Source organism: Liolophura sinensis, chromosome 3 (assembly GCF_032854445.1).
Source record: "Liolophura sinensis isolate JHLJ2023 chromosome 3, CUHK_Ljap_v2, whole genome shotgun sequence".
Taxonomy (NCBI): Eukaryota; Metazoa; Mollusca; class Polyplacophora; order Chitonida; family Chitonidae; genus Liolophura; species Liolophura sinensis.
In genome coordinates, this window is record NC_088297.1 from 15457020 (window position 1) to 15473279 (window position 16260).

At 39.9% G+C, this 16260-nt stretch overlaps 1 protein-coding gene across 1 annotated transcript in view; it reads left to right on the forward strand.

Annotated features, from left to right (window-relative positions):
- The window catches only part of LOC135464215 (oxidation resistance protein 1-like), a 74064-nt gene extending 70497 nt beyond the window's left edge, over positions 1–3567 (forward strand). Inside the window, 3 exon segments of the mRNA XM_064741719.1 lie at positions 8–81; positions 1651–1797; positions 3192–3567. Coding sequence (XP_064597789.1) covers positions 8–81; positions 1651–1789 — 213 coding nt within the window. The 3' untranslated portion in view covers positions 1790–1797; positions 3192–3567.
- Positions 3568–16260: the final 12693 nt, after the last annotated feature.

A 16260-nucleotide genomic window follows, 5' to 3' on the forward strand; every position in this document is an offset into this window, starting at 1 on the left:
ATTTCAGGTGTACAAGTGGACAGGGGAAAACAACTTTTTCATCAAAGGGAACAGGGATAGCCTGGCTATAGGAGCTGGACAGTGAGTTCTGTTATCAACAATTAAACACAGCTTTGTGTGGATTACTGTATTGCCCCTTTAGCAGTTTAGCAGTTTTCAGGGGACACATTTTTCTTTATTCTGATCGATTCATCCACCCTATATGGCCACTTAAGAGTTTTTATGGTGTGTTTGATTTATTTCTTATTTGGAAAACTTTGGCAGGAAAAGTATCATTACAGGCCTTTATGTGCTAGTGAAAGGGCATTTTTACTTACCAAATTTGGTTGTGAAATACAGTAATTATTTCAGAAGATTTGTAGAAAAACAAGAATGCAGATCATGTACTGTCATAGACACATAGTGACTTTAGAATTCTGAGAAAATGCTAAAAAATATTGTTTAAAGGAGAAGAAAACATAAAAATGAAACCAAACTCTGATGAAAGAACGTCAAAACCTATTTGCGGATATGATCTTTTTAGATTTTTTTTGGATTGTTTTTTCAAGAGAAAAGTGTGTTTGAAAATATTATTGTATGGTGGGTATTTGGAGTCAACTTTTGGTATTGGGGCCTCCGTGGCTCAGTCGGTTAGCGCGCTAGCGCAGCGTAATGACCCAGAAGCCTCTCACCAATGCGGTCGCTGTGAGTTCAAGACCAGCTCATGCTGCCTTCCTCTCCGGCCGTACGTGGGAAGGTCTGCCAGCAACCTGCGGATGGTCGTGGGTTTCCCCCGGGCTCTGCCCGGTTTTCACCCACCATAATGCTGGCCGCCGTCGTATAAGTGAAATATTCTTGAATACGGCGTAAAACACCAATCAAAAAAAAAAAAAAAAATCAACTTTTGGTATTTATCGTTGTTGCATAATAATGTTCTAAATAAGGATGTGATGCTTGTCTAATAAATTTATTTGAATGTAAGTTTGTTCTTTATATCGAAACATGTGCATTTAACCTAAATTATGGTAATATTTATGAACATATTGAAAATATAAATATGATCAAAATTGAGGTTTAATACATTTCTTGGCTGAAAAGAACAAATTCTAGTGCAAAAATATTTATTAAACCTGTGTTACATCCTCATTTATTAAACATAGACTATAACTACCAAAAGGTGGTCCCAAATACTAACCATACAAAAATTATTTTCGAGTGTCTCTTTCTCCTTAAGGAAAATTCAGAAAATATATTGAAGACCACAAATAGGAATAACTTTTCGCACTCTTTCATCTGAACTTAGTCATTTTTATGTTTTCTCCACCTTTAAAGAATCTGTAATGTGATAATTTAGATGAACCATTGTCAGAAGTGGTATTTGTGACTCCAAATCAGCAAATTAATATCATTCTGAAGATAAAAATGAAATGCAAACATGATCGCGTTCATAAAGAATTTGCAGAAATCATGATTGTTTGCGCAGAATGATGTTCCGTACTTGTCTAGCCGCCGTCAACACCAATGAAATTTCTCTTACATGTATATTTCAGTGACTTCAAATGTGAAAGTGTTATGCTACATGTATTTTAGTGAGCAACATAGCTGCCTTTTTTTTTTGGTGGAAGCTCACGTAGTGATTTACTTGTGTGTTGTTGTTGTTCTTGTCACCAGGGGTGTGTTTGGACTTTGGTTTGACGAGGACTTGTACCACGGCCGAAGCAATCGCTGTGAGACGTACGACAATGACCCTCTGACTGCTACAGAGGATTTTGTTCTCAAAGGGCTAGAAGCTTGGGCCTTCATGGTGTGAGATGACAGGTGAGGTCAGCTTCATGCAAGCTGACATGAAATCTGGATCAAATACATAGCCTATCGATATAAAGAGCACTTTGTGTCAAGTGTTTTATAAAGTGCTGGAGATTCTTGTTAAACACCAAGCAGTCAATCATTTTGCCCTAAGCCTTGTATTTGTGGTTAGAATAGCTGTTTATAAACTACATCTGTTATACATTACATTATACACTTCACCAGAAGTTTATTGTAACGCGGCCCAAATGTAAAGGTTCAAAAGTATCCCTGAGAAGTCTGTGATTCCTAACAGTATGCATTTAATAACGACCTCAGTAGCCCAGCAAAGATTTCAAACTATTTAATCAGATTTTAAAGTATATTCGGGGTTCGCACGGGTCCTTGTAAACTTTGAAAGTACTTGAATTATATTTTGGTGATTCAAGGACTGGAAAGTGCTTGAATTGGACCATTTTCATCTGGAGAGTACTTGATTTTGTTTGTGTCACGAGAAGAAAGTTATTCGGTGGTAAGAATCTGTGAATCAACTGGCAGTGGGCATGCACCTAGAGCGGCCGCCAGTGGTATGTACGCGGTCATAGTTTTGCGCCACTACAGACTTCCATTTCTCCGCCAGAGGGCGCTAAGATCGCCATATTTTGTTTTGGCGGTGAGAACTTACGCTATAGTCATTGAGAGCGATTTGGTGCGTTAAAAATAGCATTAGAGATGTTAAAACTGTCGTTTTAGCGATGAATGGCTGCAGTTCTCAGATTCCAAGGACTAGCCTGTGCGCGACGCCAGTATTATCAATCGGGCGTACTGCCGATTGTGTCTCCGAAGTATGGATGTTTCCAGTATGGGCAAGTTCGCCCTGGACTACTCGTGACTGACAGTGGCACAGTTTACAAACACGTGCGTTGTGCGGAAACAATTTAAGCCGCGCTTTTTATCCTGACGGACAGTGGAAAAGTTATAAGAATCAATGATGGGTTGTCTGATTATCAGTGATGTCTGCACCGACGGAAGGTTATGGCATCAACACAAGGCTGCGTACCGGTCGAATGCCACGACATGGCTGTTCCACGCTTACAAAATGACCTAAACGTATTCAAGCTGCGGTTGTTGTTGCATTTTGTACGCGAAAGCGGAGATTGTGACTGTCGTTTGAGGTACTTGAATTTTTTTTTATTTTAAGTTCTTGAAAGTACTTGAAAAGTCTTCGAATTTTTTTGGCCTTCAAGCGTGCGAACCCCTGTATATTCAAGATTTTTTTTTTTCATGAATAAGTAACATTATTTTGAGATCAATCTGCTCTGTAATAGCTGATGATGATGATGAAGATTTTATTTTATCTTGTCCTTTACATTCAAGGTGTGATACTTTCAGTGATGTGCATTTGTCCATTCTTTCTTCCTCCACAGTTTCCATTGTGTGAGCGAAAAAAATATCAACCGAGCGGTAAAAAAAAGCCACTGCAAGGACTTAATAAGGTCTCAAGATGAACGAAAGCTGATGCATCATTTTGTGAGCAACTTGCAAGTAAAGAAAAAAAAAACACTTTGAAAGAAACACTTAATTGTTATTGGTGCCAATGGTTTTGGATTGGTAAGGCCCTACTTTTGGAGCCATGAATTGGTGATATAAATGTGGGTTTGGGCCTATTTGACTGGTCATCTAAGTGCAATTTGTAGTGGTAACAGCTTACAGAATGTATCATTTAATATTGTCTAGTTGCTATGGCGATGCACTTGTTGTATACTGTTTCACGTAATTTGTAAATATCATTTATTTGTTTTCACATGTTTTTGTTTTTTTTTTGTTTTTGTTTTTTTTGCCAATGCAAGACCAAAGTTTAAAGTTTCCATCGAAACTGTCCAAGAGTACCTTAAGAAAAACCCAAATGACGTGTTCATTAGATTTATGTCAAGTTTTATGATGTCTTATAGTGTCTTAATTCTCGCATCAGTAATTAGACCATGGTTCTCTATGTTGATCAAAGCACAGTTGTGTTTTTGCTGAAATAAATGTATTTGTGACATGTAGTGCCTGACTGTGTTTGCAACAGTGCCAGATTGTTTTTTTCTTTCAGAAATTGTTTTTGTATGATATCACTAATACAATTGTATAGTTCTTGTTGCATTTGTGCTATAAATTAGTGCAAAATTAATATGAATCAGTTGTATCAATTAGATAGACATGCTCACTTTAATGTGAAGTGGAAGTTTCCAGTTGCTATTTTTTCCTCTTCTGGAAGCTGCCAGTGTTTGTTGCACAGTTGTATAAAGTGTTTTTGTGATAGTGCTTGGCACTCACAGTTTAGTGCCAGGAATGTAATAGTACTTAACGGTTTGTTATTAAAGCACTCTCAGGACTTGATAAAACTAAGGTACATTTTTTTTTCTGAATCAGAAAAGTTTTAATGCCTAAAACTTGTACAAAGTTTGTGATTTGTTATCTCCATGTAACTGAAAAATTTGCTGTTCAAAAAGGGAAAAAATGTTTTCTTCACCTTCCTTCATTTTCTCCATTTTGTTTGTTTCGTTGTTGAATGTGTCCTTGTATTTTCTTGGGATGTTGAAAATGTTTTACAATGTCTTGTGATTAATACTTTGTTTTCTGAATTGTCTGTAAACAGGATAAAAACAAGTATTGACGTTCCAGATTGATTAAACTATACAAGCGCAAATCTGCTTTGTGTGCATTTCACAAAGAAAAAAAAAGAAAAGTAGCAAAAGGAAAACAAACATTGTGTATCATTTTCTTCTATAGGCTCACCCCCCCCCCCCCCACCTCCTTGTCACCCCAAAATACTTATTTGCATTTAAGCTAGTTGACTGAAAGATCTTGGATTTTACTTTGTGCTTATCCTTAAAAAGTATTATCACATTATTCCCTGTTATACATTAAACACTGGTGCAAAGGGAGGCAACTCCTGAGGACGACAAGGTGCGCGTTATAACATTCCTGACTAGTAAATTTCCAGGCTGATAGCCCTGTTTTTAAGAGAGCCAGAAATGAAATGCGATCTGAAAATACACCAGTCAGTCAGTAAGTGTTAAGGATATATGGTTGAGTCACACATCCGTGTTCTGTGTACAGTCTTTCTGTGGGTAGATACTCTTAGCAGTTCAAGATACCCTGTTTTGCATTAAGGGAAACTGTTACACTGTGTATTCATAGTTTTGCAGTGATGTCATAGCTGCTTTAAGCCAATCATCAGCACACTCTCTGATCATGTGACTAAAGCACTGGAGTTAAAAACGAAGCAAATTTAAGCGATAGGTATTGAAGAAGATTTGAAGCATGAAAAATGAGAAATACAGCTTTAATGGTAAGAAATTATGTCGGGGGAAAGTAATCAGAATGTGCTTAGCCTTCAAATGTGATAGTTTCATTGTCATGAAGAACTTTGAACTTTAGGAATCGGCAAAAATCAGCATTTCGCCCACATATCTGTCTGCCTTGAGAAGAACCTAGATGCTCGAAACTAAGAATTTAAAGACATCGCGTTGTCTATAATTATACACTGAATGGCAGGTTCGTTCGACTTTACCACAGAGCAAAGAGAAAAGTTTTTGTCTGGTATCAACTGTTTTAGTTTCATTTCTAATTAGGTTGTTCTATAATGCGAGTTTTACGCCGCAAGGTTTTTCTAATTTCTGGTTGTGTTTGAGAGCTGATTGTCAGTGATGCCATGCACTATTTAGTCTCTCCGGTCGTACGTGGGACGGTCTCTCAGCAGCCTGCGGATGGTCGTGTGTTTCCCCCGGGCTCTGCGCGGTTTCCTCCCACCATAATGATGGCCGCCGTTGTATAAGTGAAATATTTTTGCGTACAGCGTAAAACATCAATCAGATAAATAAATAAATGTACCTTTGCTATTGATGGGTGCTTATCCAAATCCAGTGGTGATTTTGCAAATCGCCTGTAGGTGTTATTAAGTGAACGTTAACACCGGGTTACTTGTCGGAAATGTCCGCGGAGGCGAATCAGGAAGGACAACTCTGGAGACAGTTGAGCTCCATCCCAATTACTTGGCACAAAAACGTTCCTCGCAGTAGGCTTAATTAATGTAGGAGCAACATGCCCCTTTACGACGTCACGTGTACATATTACATTCATAGTCTTTCACTGAGTTTAGGACATTTCGCCCTTGGATACACTCAAATGTCAAATTTGTAAAGCTGTTTATACGTAAGAAGTCCCTGTATAGGTTAGCGATGTGATATATATATATATAATTATATAGATCCTGTGGTGAAAACACAGGAGGACGAGACTCGACCTCATATTGCAAATAAAATTGAAGCTAGACAAGGATTTTCTTCGTGGCTCTTCCTTCTTCCTTAATAAACCATGAGGTAATTGACCAACAATTTCGCCAGTGACTGATTTGCATATTTTGCCTGATTTTAAGTTTTATTCATCTTAGAACGATATTCGGGGGCCTCCGTAGCCGAGGGAGTTAACACGCCTGGGAGGTGCCAATGACCCAGGAGCCTCTCGCCAATGCGGTCGCTGTGAGTTCAAGTCCAGCAAGGCCGCCGTCGTATAAGTGAAATATTCCTGAGTACGGCGTAAAACACGAATGAAATAAATATATAGGGAAAAAAGCACGGCGTTACGCTCTTACCAAATAAATAAGTAAATAATGCCCCCCAAAAAATCATTTATATTTGGTCTCTGTTTTACATAACACTACTTGTAATTTACCGTGTTGACGCAATACCAATATACAGATAGTGCGTCTTGAGGGATGGGATAGGAGGAATTGTCAGCTCGAGAGAAGTGATAGGAGTGAGAATATCTCCTGTCGAATGCTGAAAATTCCTGATATCCATTCCCCTTATTCACTATATGTTTTATTGTACCGGACAAAAAAAAAACAGGGTACTTGCTCAGTTGGTACAAATCGCTGATTTTGCACACCTATAGTGGAGCTAGCCATCGTCTGGTTGTTTACATTACAAATAAACAGACGTCAGAGATGAACTCAACGGGATGTAACCACAGTAGATCTAGAATAAACGCACGTGGTCGTTGGCTATTGTCTCGTTAGCACGGAACTCCACTTTGTTTTGGATTTGCTTGAGCGCATGATCGATGTGTATCGTTTTTTGCGCAATACCATATGGTCGTGTATTGACTTGTGGAAGCATAGATATGCAATACTGGTGCACCATGACTGCAGGTAAGAGTTTGCTTGAGGGGGGCCCTAGTCCCTACGAGCACGGCCAAATAGAACCAACCACATCGCAAACCCAAACTCTCAAACCGTTCGAGTATCTTCTAAAACACCCACGAAACCAAATAACCATCTATCAAACCCAGTGAAAATCTGTCAATGAATACGTCAAACCGATTGAATACCTACGAAACCTAAAAGTCATCTCTCAAACAGATGAAACACCTGACAACAGAAGGAATGTCTCCCAAACCGAAGGAAAATTCCCCCAAACTGAATAAGAATCTCTCAAACGGAATGAACATCTTTCAAACGGAAGAAGCACCTCTCAAACCAAATGAACATCCGTCAAACCGAATGAACATCTTTCAAACGGAAGGAGCATCTCTCAAACCAAATGAACATCCGTCAAACCGAATGAACATCTTTCAAACGGAAGGAGCATCTCTCAAACCAAATGAACATCCGTCAAACCAAATGAACATCTTTCAAACGGAAGGAGCATCTCTCAAACGGAAAGAAAATCTGTCAAACCAAATTAACATCCATCGCACCGATTGAACATCTCCCAAACTGGATGAACAGCTCTGAAATCGAAGGGACATAAGCCAAACCGAATGAAAACATTTCTCATCTCCTATGCCAGACACGTCTCCTCCAATCCTATAACAAACGTTTGCCAAACCGAATAAGGTTCTGCCGAACAAAGCTCTGTGAAAGAAGCAACTTTCGCCGAACAATTTTGTCAGAGAAACAGAGGCCACTTCACTTAGGAATCGAGAACTATTTTCGCATCAAGGCATGGCGTTTCCCCTGGTACATACACCTCACAGCGCATGTGCTGTTCTCCACGCTCGCATGACATCACTGCCACCACTAGACAGGCTTGACCCTTGGAGCCTATGCGGCGAACATCGGCTCGAATAGCCTGAGAATAATGTCCTCGCGCGGAACTGCTTAATCAGCAGTCCTCAATAACATTGTCACAGGTGTCGATTACAATCAAACTACCTATATGTTTTGCATGCTTTAGATAATGCGTATGCATAAATACACCTATATAAATTTGTGTTTTCTGTCTTCACTTGCTGTCTAATCAACGTGACCTCAGTGATTTTGCCATTGCCATTGGTGGCCGTGATCACTGTTTGGGAGGTAGGCCTGCTCATTCGGTTTGGAAATGCCAGTTTGATTTCAGAGAGGCTTATTGCGTTTCGGAGATAGGCCTACTCATTCGGTTTGAAAATACCAGTTTGGTTTGAGAGAGGCTTACATATTCGGTTTGGAAATACCAGTTTGGTTTAAGACAGGCTTATTGGATTTGGGAGATAGGCCTGCTCATTCGGTTTGGAAATACCGGTTTGGTTTCCCTTTTTGAGTCGCCTAAATGCTCCCTCTATGTCTTCGGCCAAAATTACTTCTTTCATATGCACTTACATGCACATTGCTTGGGAGATGCTTGTTTCACAGACTTTTTATTTGTTTGGTTTGGGAGACGTTTATTGGGTTTGGGAAATAGGCCTACTCATTCGGTTTGGAAATGCCAGTTTGATTTGAGAGAGGCTTATTGCGTTTTGGAGATAGGCCTACTCATTCGGTTTGGAAATACCAGTTTGATGTGAGAGAGGCTTATTGGGTTTGGTAGATAGGCCTACTCATTCGGTTTGGAAATACCAGTTTGGTTTGAGAGAGGCCTACTCATTCGGTGTGGAAATACCAGTTTGGTTTGAGAGAGGCTTATTGGGTTTGGGAAATAGGCCTACTCATTCGGTTTGGAAATACCAGTTTGGTTTGAGAGAGGCGTACTCATTCGGTTTGGAGATGCCAGTTTGTTTTGAGAGAGGCTTATTGCGTTTGGTAGATAGGCGTACTCATTCGGTTTGGAGATGCCAGTTTCCGTTTGAGACATGGACTATACGGTTATAGAAAAATAGAGTTTGGCTTGTGAGATGCTTGTTCTGTTAGAAAGACGTTTATTCCGTTTCGTTGGCTGATGGCATTGTGGTTATTTCATCTGGAATTTACATTTTTGGCGATATTCACCTTCATTACATAGTTACATATTGGTAACATTTTGCTCCCAGAAAAACAATGTAAACGATATATACATATACCTTGCTGGTTTATAAGGAAACGAAACGCTTCTGTAAAATCAGACATATGTGCAAATTCACCACGAAAAAATAAACTTGTCTTCTTAAATGCTTTTGGACATGTTTGAGGTTTAAGGTCCTTCCCAAGGACGTTCATGTATGCGTAAGAAAGTCCTACTTACCCTCCGAAAATGGTCCGGAACGTCCAACTTGGTTGACGGCTGGTCTACAAATGTCTGTTTCGGCGCATTGATGCCTACGAATTTGTTTCATTGAACTTTATTCATTTCTATTCACCATGGTAATGTTTGGTTTACAATAATGCAGAAAGGGGAACATGTGATGTCAATTTTATTCTTGATAATATCAGTTTCATACTTTGTGATGCCATTCTCAATTCGTTTTCTGAATATTAAGTACCGCGCATTATGTGCCCATATGGTTTTGTCCTTCGTCATTCGGTGTCCTCCGTCATTCGGTCTGGAAGCTCCCCGTAGTCCATGAGCATCAGAGCGTCCAGAATATCTGGCGGTCTGCTTCATGATTGCGTCAAATTCCGCTTAACCCGGGGCTAGGGGCAATATATTCACCGTGTTGAATTAGATCGCCACGTTGGATACATGAACATTTGCAACGCGCAACAGAGATACATACTTTGTTATCGACAAATGACATTCTAGCATGGTACACGGCTTTAACACTGATTTCACTTAGTCACCTAGCACATACCTTACGTCATTCAAACATCACTGAAAACTGTTGACTGCTTCTTTTTTCATTATTCCGTCCTATTTTCGTACTTCATATACTTTCTTAGTTTTTTTGTGGTTTGTGTTATACGTCGTTTTGAGAATTGACCTTACGATTATTGACCTGGGGCCCGTTTCACAAAGCACACGTAACGTTACGTGCGCTTTGCGAAAACGGGCTCCTTGAACGTCCTTATTGGTTGACAGCTTGTATACGAATAGATTCACAATATTCTTTCTTAGTGGATGTTTAAAATCCATCCAGAGGGACAAGGCGGTGATTAGGCATGATAGACTGAAATGGGTTTGGGAGTTCAGGCATTTGTAAGGATATTTCTCGGTAAACCATGGATTGTACAAACATGTTGAAATTTTAAATGAAGTTGTTGGAATTTCCATGGAAAGTGTCTATTTTCTGTATTTAAGGATCTGTGTTAAAATACGTGTACGTTCAGAACATTTGAATAATTACAAATTAATATGGTTATCAATTTTTAATATTTTTTTCTGGCATATGGATATAGGCCTATGTGCATTTGGTGACTGTTTAGGACATAAGGAATTCGAAATCGATTTCTTCTCTAAACTTACGGTATATATGTATATGTAAAATATCAAACTCTGAAGACAATAAATCAGCTGAAGGAAACATTTAATCCATCTGTACACAGACATGCCGTTTTATCTTGATGTGTATAGGAAACATTAATACAGATATCGTTTGCAATTCATGCAAAATTGTTCATCCTGTACAAATCTGGGATTGCCGGGAGCCGTCAACATAACTATAGTTAAAGCAACCAGACTTATCCTAAACAATTTTTAATACTCATCGTTAAGTTTTCGTTAGGACTTAAGATTTTACAATTTTCAAATGTAAATATTCATTGTCTGTCTGATGTCCTTTCTACACACCGGGCATTGCTTCGACGTCGACGTCAGGCGACGCGTGCAGGTCTTGCAAAACTGCGCGTGTCCACACGGCTGAAGCGCCACCTCTTTGCGGTTTTCCAGGCAAATTATACATCTGCTGTGTTCGGATTTGGCGGGTTGGGAATCAATGTTTTGCGGAGCGTACCATAATCCGGCAAACCTAAGGAAGACTTCTTTCATCTCCGAGAGGTCATCTCTATAAATGACGCTGATGTAAGACAGGATAAAGAGGACCGCAATGAAATGTTCGGCGGTGTAGAAAATGCTGACTCTGAAAGCGTAGAGAATCGACTCCAGGGTGTAGACTGGAACTGTCTCGAGGAGAGACAAAACGTTCTCCACGGCAATCAGAAAACAGATGAGGAGGTAGACCAGAGAGTAGATCACCCGCGAAAGGAGACGGACATACAATACCACTACAACAACAACGGAGCAGCCAAGTCGGTACACGTCATTGATGGCCTTCACGTTCTCCAGCTCGTCGTTCCGCCAGCTCGTTCGCTTCCAGGCCATGAATATCCGTTCCAAGAAGTGCAAAATGGAGAAGCGTTGTTCGGGCATTTTCTCCACTAGCCTCCGCCATGACTTGCTGAAACCTCGTGCGATGTTCGATGACTGTAGCCTAGCTATTACGTGCCATTCACTCTCCATCCTCTTCTCCAATCACAACTTCTGTTCTTGACGAAGTCCCGAAGACGTCATAAAATCTTCAAAGAGAACGGCTAAACTGCCAGAGGTCAAAGGTCAGGGCTGTAGTGGATGTGTTTCGTGCCGCGAGGTCAACTGTGTCCACTTCTCCGGACTGATCTTGAAAATGGAATTGTTCCGGAAGTGTATAAAAGCTTGAATTTGTCGGAATCGACGGTAAACTTGCCTTCGACACTGGTTCTGAACCGCTCTTCACCAAAGACAAATGTTAGTGCTCGGGTGTATCAAACAATGCACCTTTACGGTGTAGGCTCATCAACTTGTATTTTACTCGAAACAATGTTCTCTACTCTCTCATCGACCTATTGACATATTTCAGAACAGCATTGTCTCATTGCGTCATCGTCCTGTAAAACAAAATAAATAGATCATATAAATGTCGTTGATGCACAAAAACATTTATTCCACTGTGTAATATCACCAACACCGCGATAAATCTCATTTGGAGAGTGAAACGGCTTTACAGATATTAGGGCCGTCCACAAGGATTCGGGTGAGTGAGGTTTGATTGATTTGTGAGGCTTCATCAACATGATGACAAAGTATGAGATGCGTCGATGGCACAAAACGAATTCAGACAATGAAAATATGTCTTGTTCTATAAAAATCAAAAATGAATTCTGTCAGTCCATAATGGCTTTTCTCAATTCCCACATATAACGCTGTGTCATCAGACTTGAGTCACAACGGTTTGTAAAGAGAGCATTTCGATATTCAAATGTTTCACAAGCTAGTGGTCAAACATGTATTGTTTCCTATTGCGGCAATCTGATTAATCTCATCTAGTAGCGACAAGTTCTAGGTCCACTTTCATAAAACTTAGTAAATCACTTTTTTTTTGTAACTGACGTCGCCTTAAGGTAGTATAACCTAGATACAGTCTTTTGAAAAAAAAAGAAGTTACAGGAAATCTGACTTACGAAGTTTTGTGAAAGTTGCCATGGTAATTATGGACAGGTAAACTGGGCTGTACACGGTGTGTGAAACCGGTCCATTTTGACAGATGGATGTTTTAGCGGTCGAAACCTTGGCATTGTAAAGACTGCTGCTTGTTTTTTCTTTGGCCTTAGAGCTACTGTTGGGATCGTGGCAACTTGTTTTCTAATCTATTACTGGTGCTTCACGAGCGGTTTCACAAACTGTAGGTAGCTTTATACCTTAGTGCTGCTTGGTCTGACAATCAAGGACGCGTTTAGCTACCTCTACTTCTAAAAAAATTTATCCGTTAATTTTACCAATGTCTGTTGTCTGAGAATGATGCTAGAATGTATTCTGCTATTGCAGCAGATTATTCTGTTAAATATATTCTATTAATTCAACATAAAGATTCTATTAGACTAAGGGGATATTATGTTGAACATGACACAGTGTTATGTTATAATAACAGAGTACATTTTAGCATCACTCAGACAACCGACTCTCTGTTAAAATTCTCAGATTAATTTTGTGAGTGTACGGTGTATAAAACCGGCCCTTATAGTGTCTGTTAGTTCCGCCGATTAGGGTTGTTTTTGGACAGAAGTGGTGCGCAAACCCTGACAATTTTAGATCAGTGACGTCTAATGTATTGCAATTAGTACCACTGCATTGTTTTCTACCTAATTCTGCTTAAGCCATGTTGCTAGAGAGCGTGTAATTTAGTATTAAGCATTTATATGAACAGTTAGAATAAGACCCTAACGAGGTAAACTGATAATAGGATTTCATCGGTCAACTGTCTAATTTGCCAATTTCCACACGGTCGTCGCTGCTCCTGCTTTCATCTTGTGCTGTAAATCTTTTATCATATATCCGCTTCTGGACCAGTAGATCCAGCATCAATCCTTGATCGAGTCACACCTAAGACTTTAAAAGAGGAAGTTGTAACTTCCTCGCTTGGCGTTCAGCATGGAGGGGATAGTGCAACGACTGGTTGATTTCTTCGTCGTCATATGACTGAAAAATTGTTGAGTACAACTTTAAACCCCAAGCACTCACTCACTCTTTCATCATATATATATTGCAAAGACTCTGCAGCTGCGGCTTCTGTACGTTTATCATGACACAAAGTTTGTTTACACCTGGGTTCTTGCAAAAAAATTAAGGGATAGCTAGTTAAATTTATGGTTCAGAGAGTTCCTACTTAAAATCGCTCAGAGCTATTTAAGGTGGTTATTTAATCATTGCAATTTTGTTGTCTTTAGGTCAACAGACCTAACTAATGTTAACTGAAAGTCCTTGACAAACTGCGCAAATCGCTGTTTACAATGGCTTTTGTGGAATCATATTTACTAATGGGTGGAGTGTATGGTAAATTCTACGGTAATCTTTCAAGGCTACGTGCAAATGATGTTAGGTCACAGTAATCTATTCAGGTAGGTTTGTGTTAGAGACTATAAGTGTAAATGACTTGCAGCGTAGAGAGTAAAACCAGAGTTGTGATGATTGGCTAAATGGTCACAGGTATAACCGGCGAAATACGGCCTTTTGTCATTTTACCCCAGTTAGGGTTTTATTCTAACCGTTCATGTAAATGCTTAAAAAGTAACAAATTACATGCCCCCTAGTACAATGCTTTAAGCAGAAAAGAAAAACGCAGTGCTGTTCATTGCAATTTGTTTGACTTATCTATTTATTTGAATGGTGTTTTCCGCCGTACTTAAGAATATTTCACTTATTCGACGGCGGCCAGTATCATGGTGAGAGGAAACTGGGCAGATCCCGGGGGAAAACCCTCGACCATCTCCAGTTTGTTGGCAGACCGTCCCACGTTGGAGAGGAAGGCAATTTATTTTACGTTCAGCCCTTTCTGCGAAGAAGTCTTTATTCCAGCTGAATTGAACGAATATTTTGTAAAAAGTTAGAAAATCCGTTCTTGTGTACTTCTGACGCAATTTGCACACATTGTGTTGCCGCTCTCACAACGAGCACCGGTGTACATTTCCACAAAATTTGCTTTCCTATAAAAGCCAACTTAGCAGCACAGATAAAGTATAACGGAGTGAAAACAGCATGTGGTCGACAATGAATCATTCCTGGTAATTGAAAATGTGCGCACTTTGTGTGTCACTATGGTAATGAGTACATTTCCACAAAACTCGTTTCATCTGAAGGTTAGGTTTGACACCGGTGACAACGTATCGCAGAGACGCAAAATGGGTCCAACCAGGCAACCATGCATTCCTGGTTAAAGTGGTTTGAATCAAAGCCGTCTTCATGATTTAACGTTTATTACTCTGTAATAGATTGTGTTTTTGGAAGTTCAGCGAATGGATCGTAAACGCCTTTGAGTGGAGAACTATGAACACAATGACTCAAACCAGAATTAACATCACCCGGGAGAACCAGGAACAGAAATGGCATAAACCAGAGTTCACATCATCCGGGAGAATGTTACAGTGATTTGGGTTGACGCACTTTCAGATTATTGTGGAACAGCGTTTATCTAGTATAAAGGTAATCATACGATATGATTGGCCTACACAAGGTGGTAGAGTTCAGTTTTCTATAATTTTGCTCGTCAAATCGATCTGCGGGAAACTAGCGATTGCGTTAACGCAACAGAGTAAAAACACAGATTGATCAAATCACAGGTGCGTGCTTCCATTTTCTGTCTATAGGCACACTCGTCGTGCAATATACGATGGCGTTGTTTTTGATAATACCAGTTGTTCGACTCCATTGAGTAAAAGAGACAGTAGAAGAGCGTCTACACCAAAACGATTTGCAATATACGGTCCAATACGATTAGTTGCACGTAAACTGGACAGGAAGATTTCAGTCAACACCAAAGTTTATAAATGCAAAAACTGGTGTGTCAAGGATATTACATAAAACGTCTGCGTGGGAGGGTCTACCAGCAACCTGCGCATGGTCGTGGGTTTCCTCCGGGCAATGCCCAGTTTCCTCATACCATAATTTATGGTATGAGGAAATGTATGTGGTACACGAGTTCGATACTTGTTTAGTTCTTTCGTGATGAGATGACGTGCAGAATGTCACGATATGTGGAATGTGGGATGTGCCTATAACATTCCTTCTCTCTTTCCATCATCACCTTTTTTTAAAGATCTTTGGTGCATTGTATTGAACGTTGTATTGGAAAATGGTCTTGTAATTATTGACTATTACGTCTATATTTCGACTGGTAAACGAATGTCTGTTTCGACACCTAAATACTCACCATGCAGCCGCTCAGCTGGCTGTAAGGTTGAATACTGCTGCAATGTAAATAACATATTTCAGGCTGTACCTAGACGCAAGCCTTCTTATATGTGGACATGCTGTAACATACACGTTGTTGTTGTACTGTCTCACATTTCGTGGTGCGACGGCCAACCCATGATCAAGAAATTAACTGCGTAAAGGCTAACTCTCATCTGAAGATGATAAATCAAAGTTTTGAAACCATAAACATACCTGGCTTTCTCAGTGACAATTCAGTGAGCCGATTTCGTATGAGACAGGTAGGCCTATATAATCTAAACACGAACGGCTCTTAACTGCTGTCCACTGGCTCGCCACTCTATGTTCAAGATGGATGCCAGGTAACGCCCTTACCCATTATGACGTATCTATAATAATGACGTTTCAACGTTGAAATTCGCGAGACCCTGATGAGAACATGGAGGGATTGTGACGTCATAGTAATGCAACGCAGAGAGTATGAGGTCATAATAACGCCTGAAGCTCTAGCAACAGCCAAATAATGATTACTTGGCTTTGCTTCTTGAGGTAGGACAGGGTGAATAAGAGGGCGCTTATGATTATAATTAGAAACAAGGATTCAATCTTTGAATATCTGTTACACTGTGTAAACGAAACGGCACTCGGGCTGCTGTAT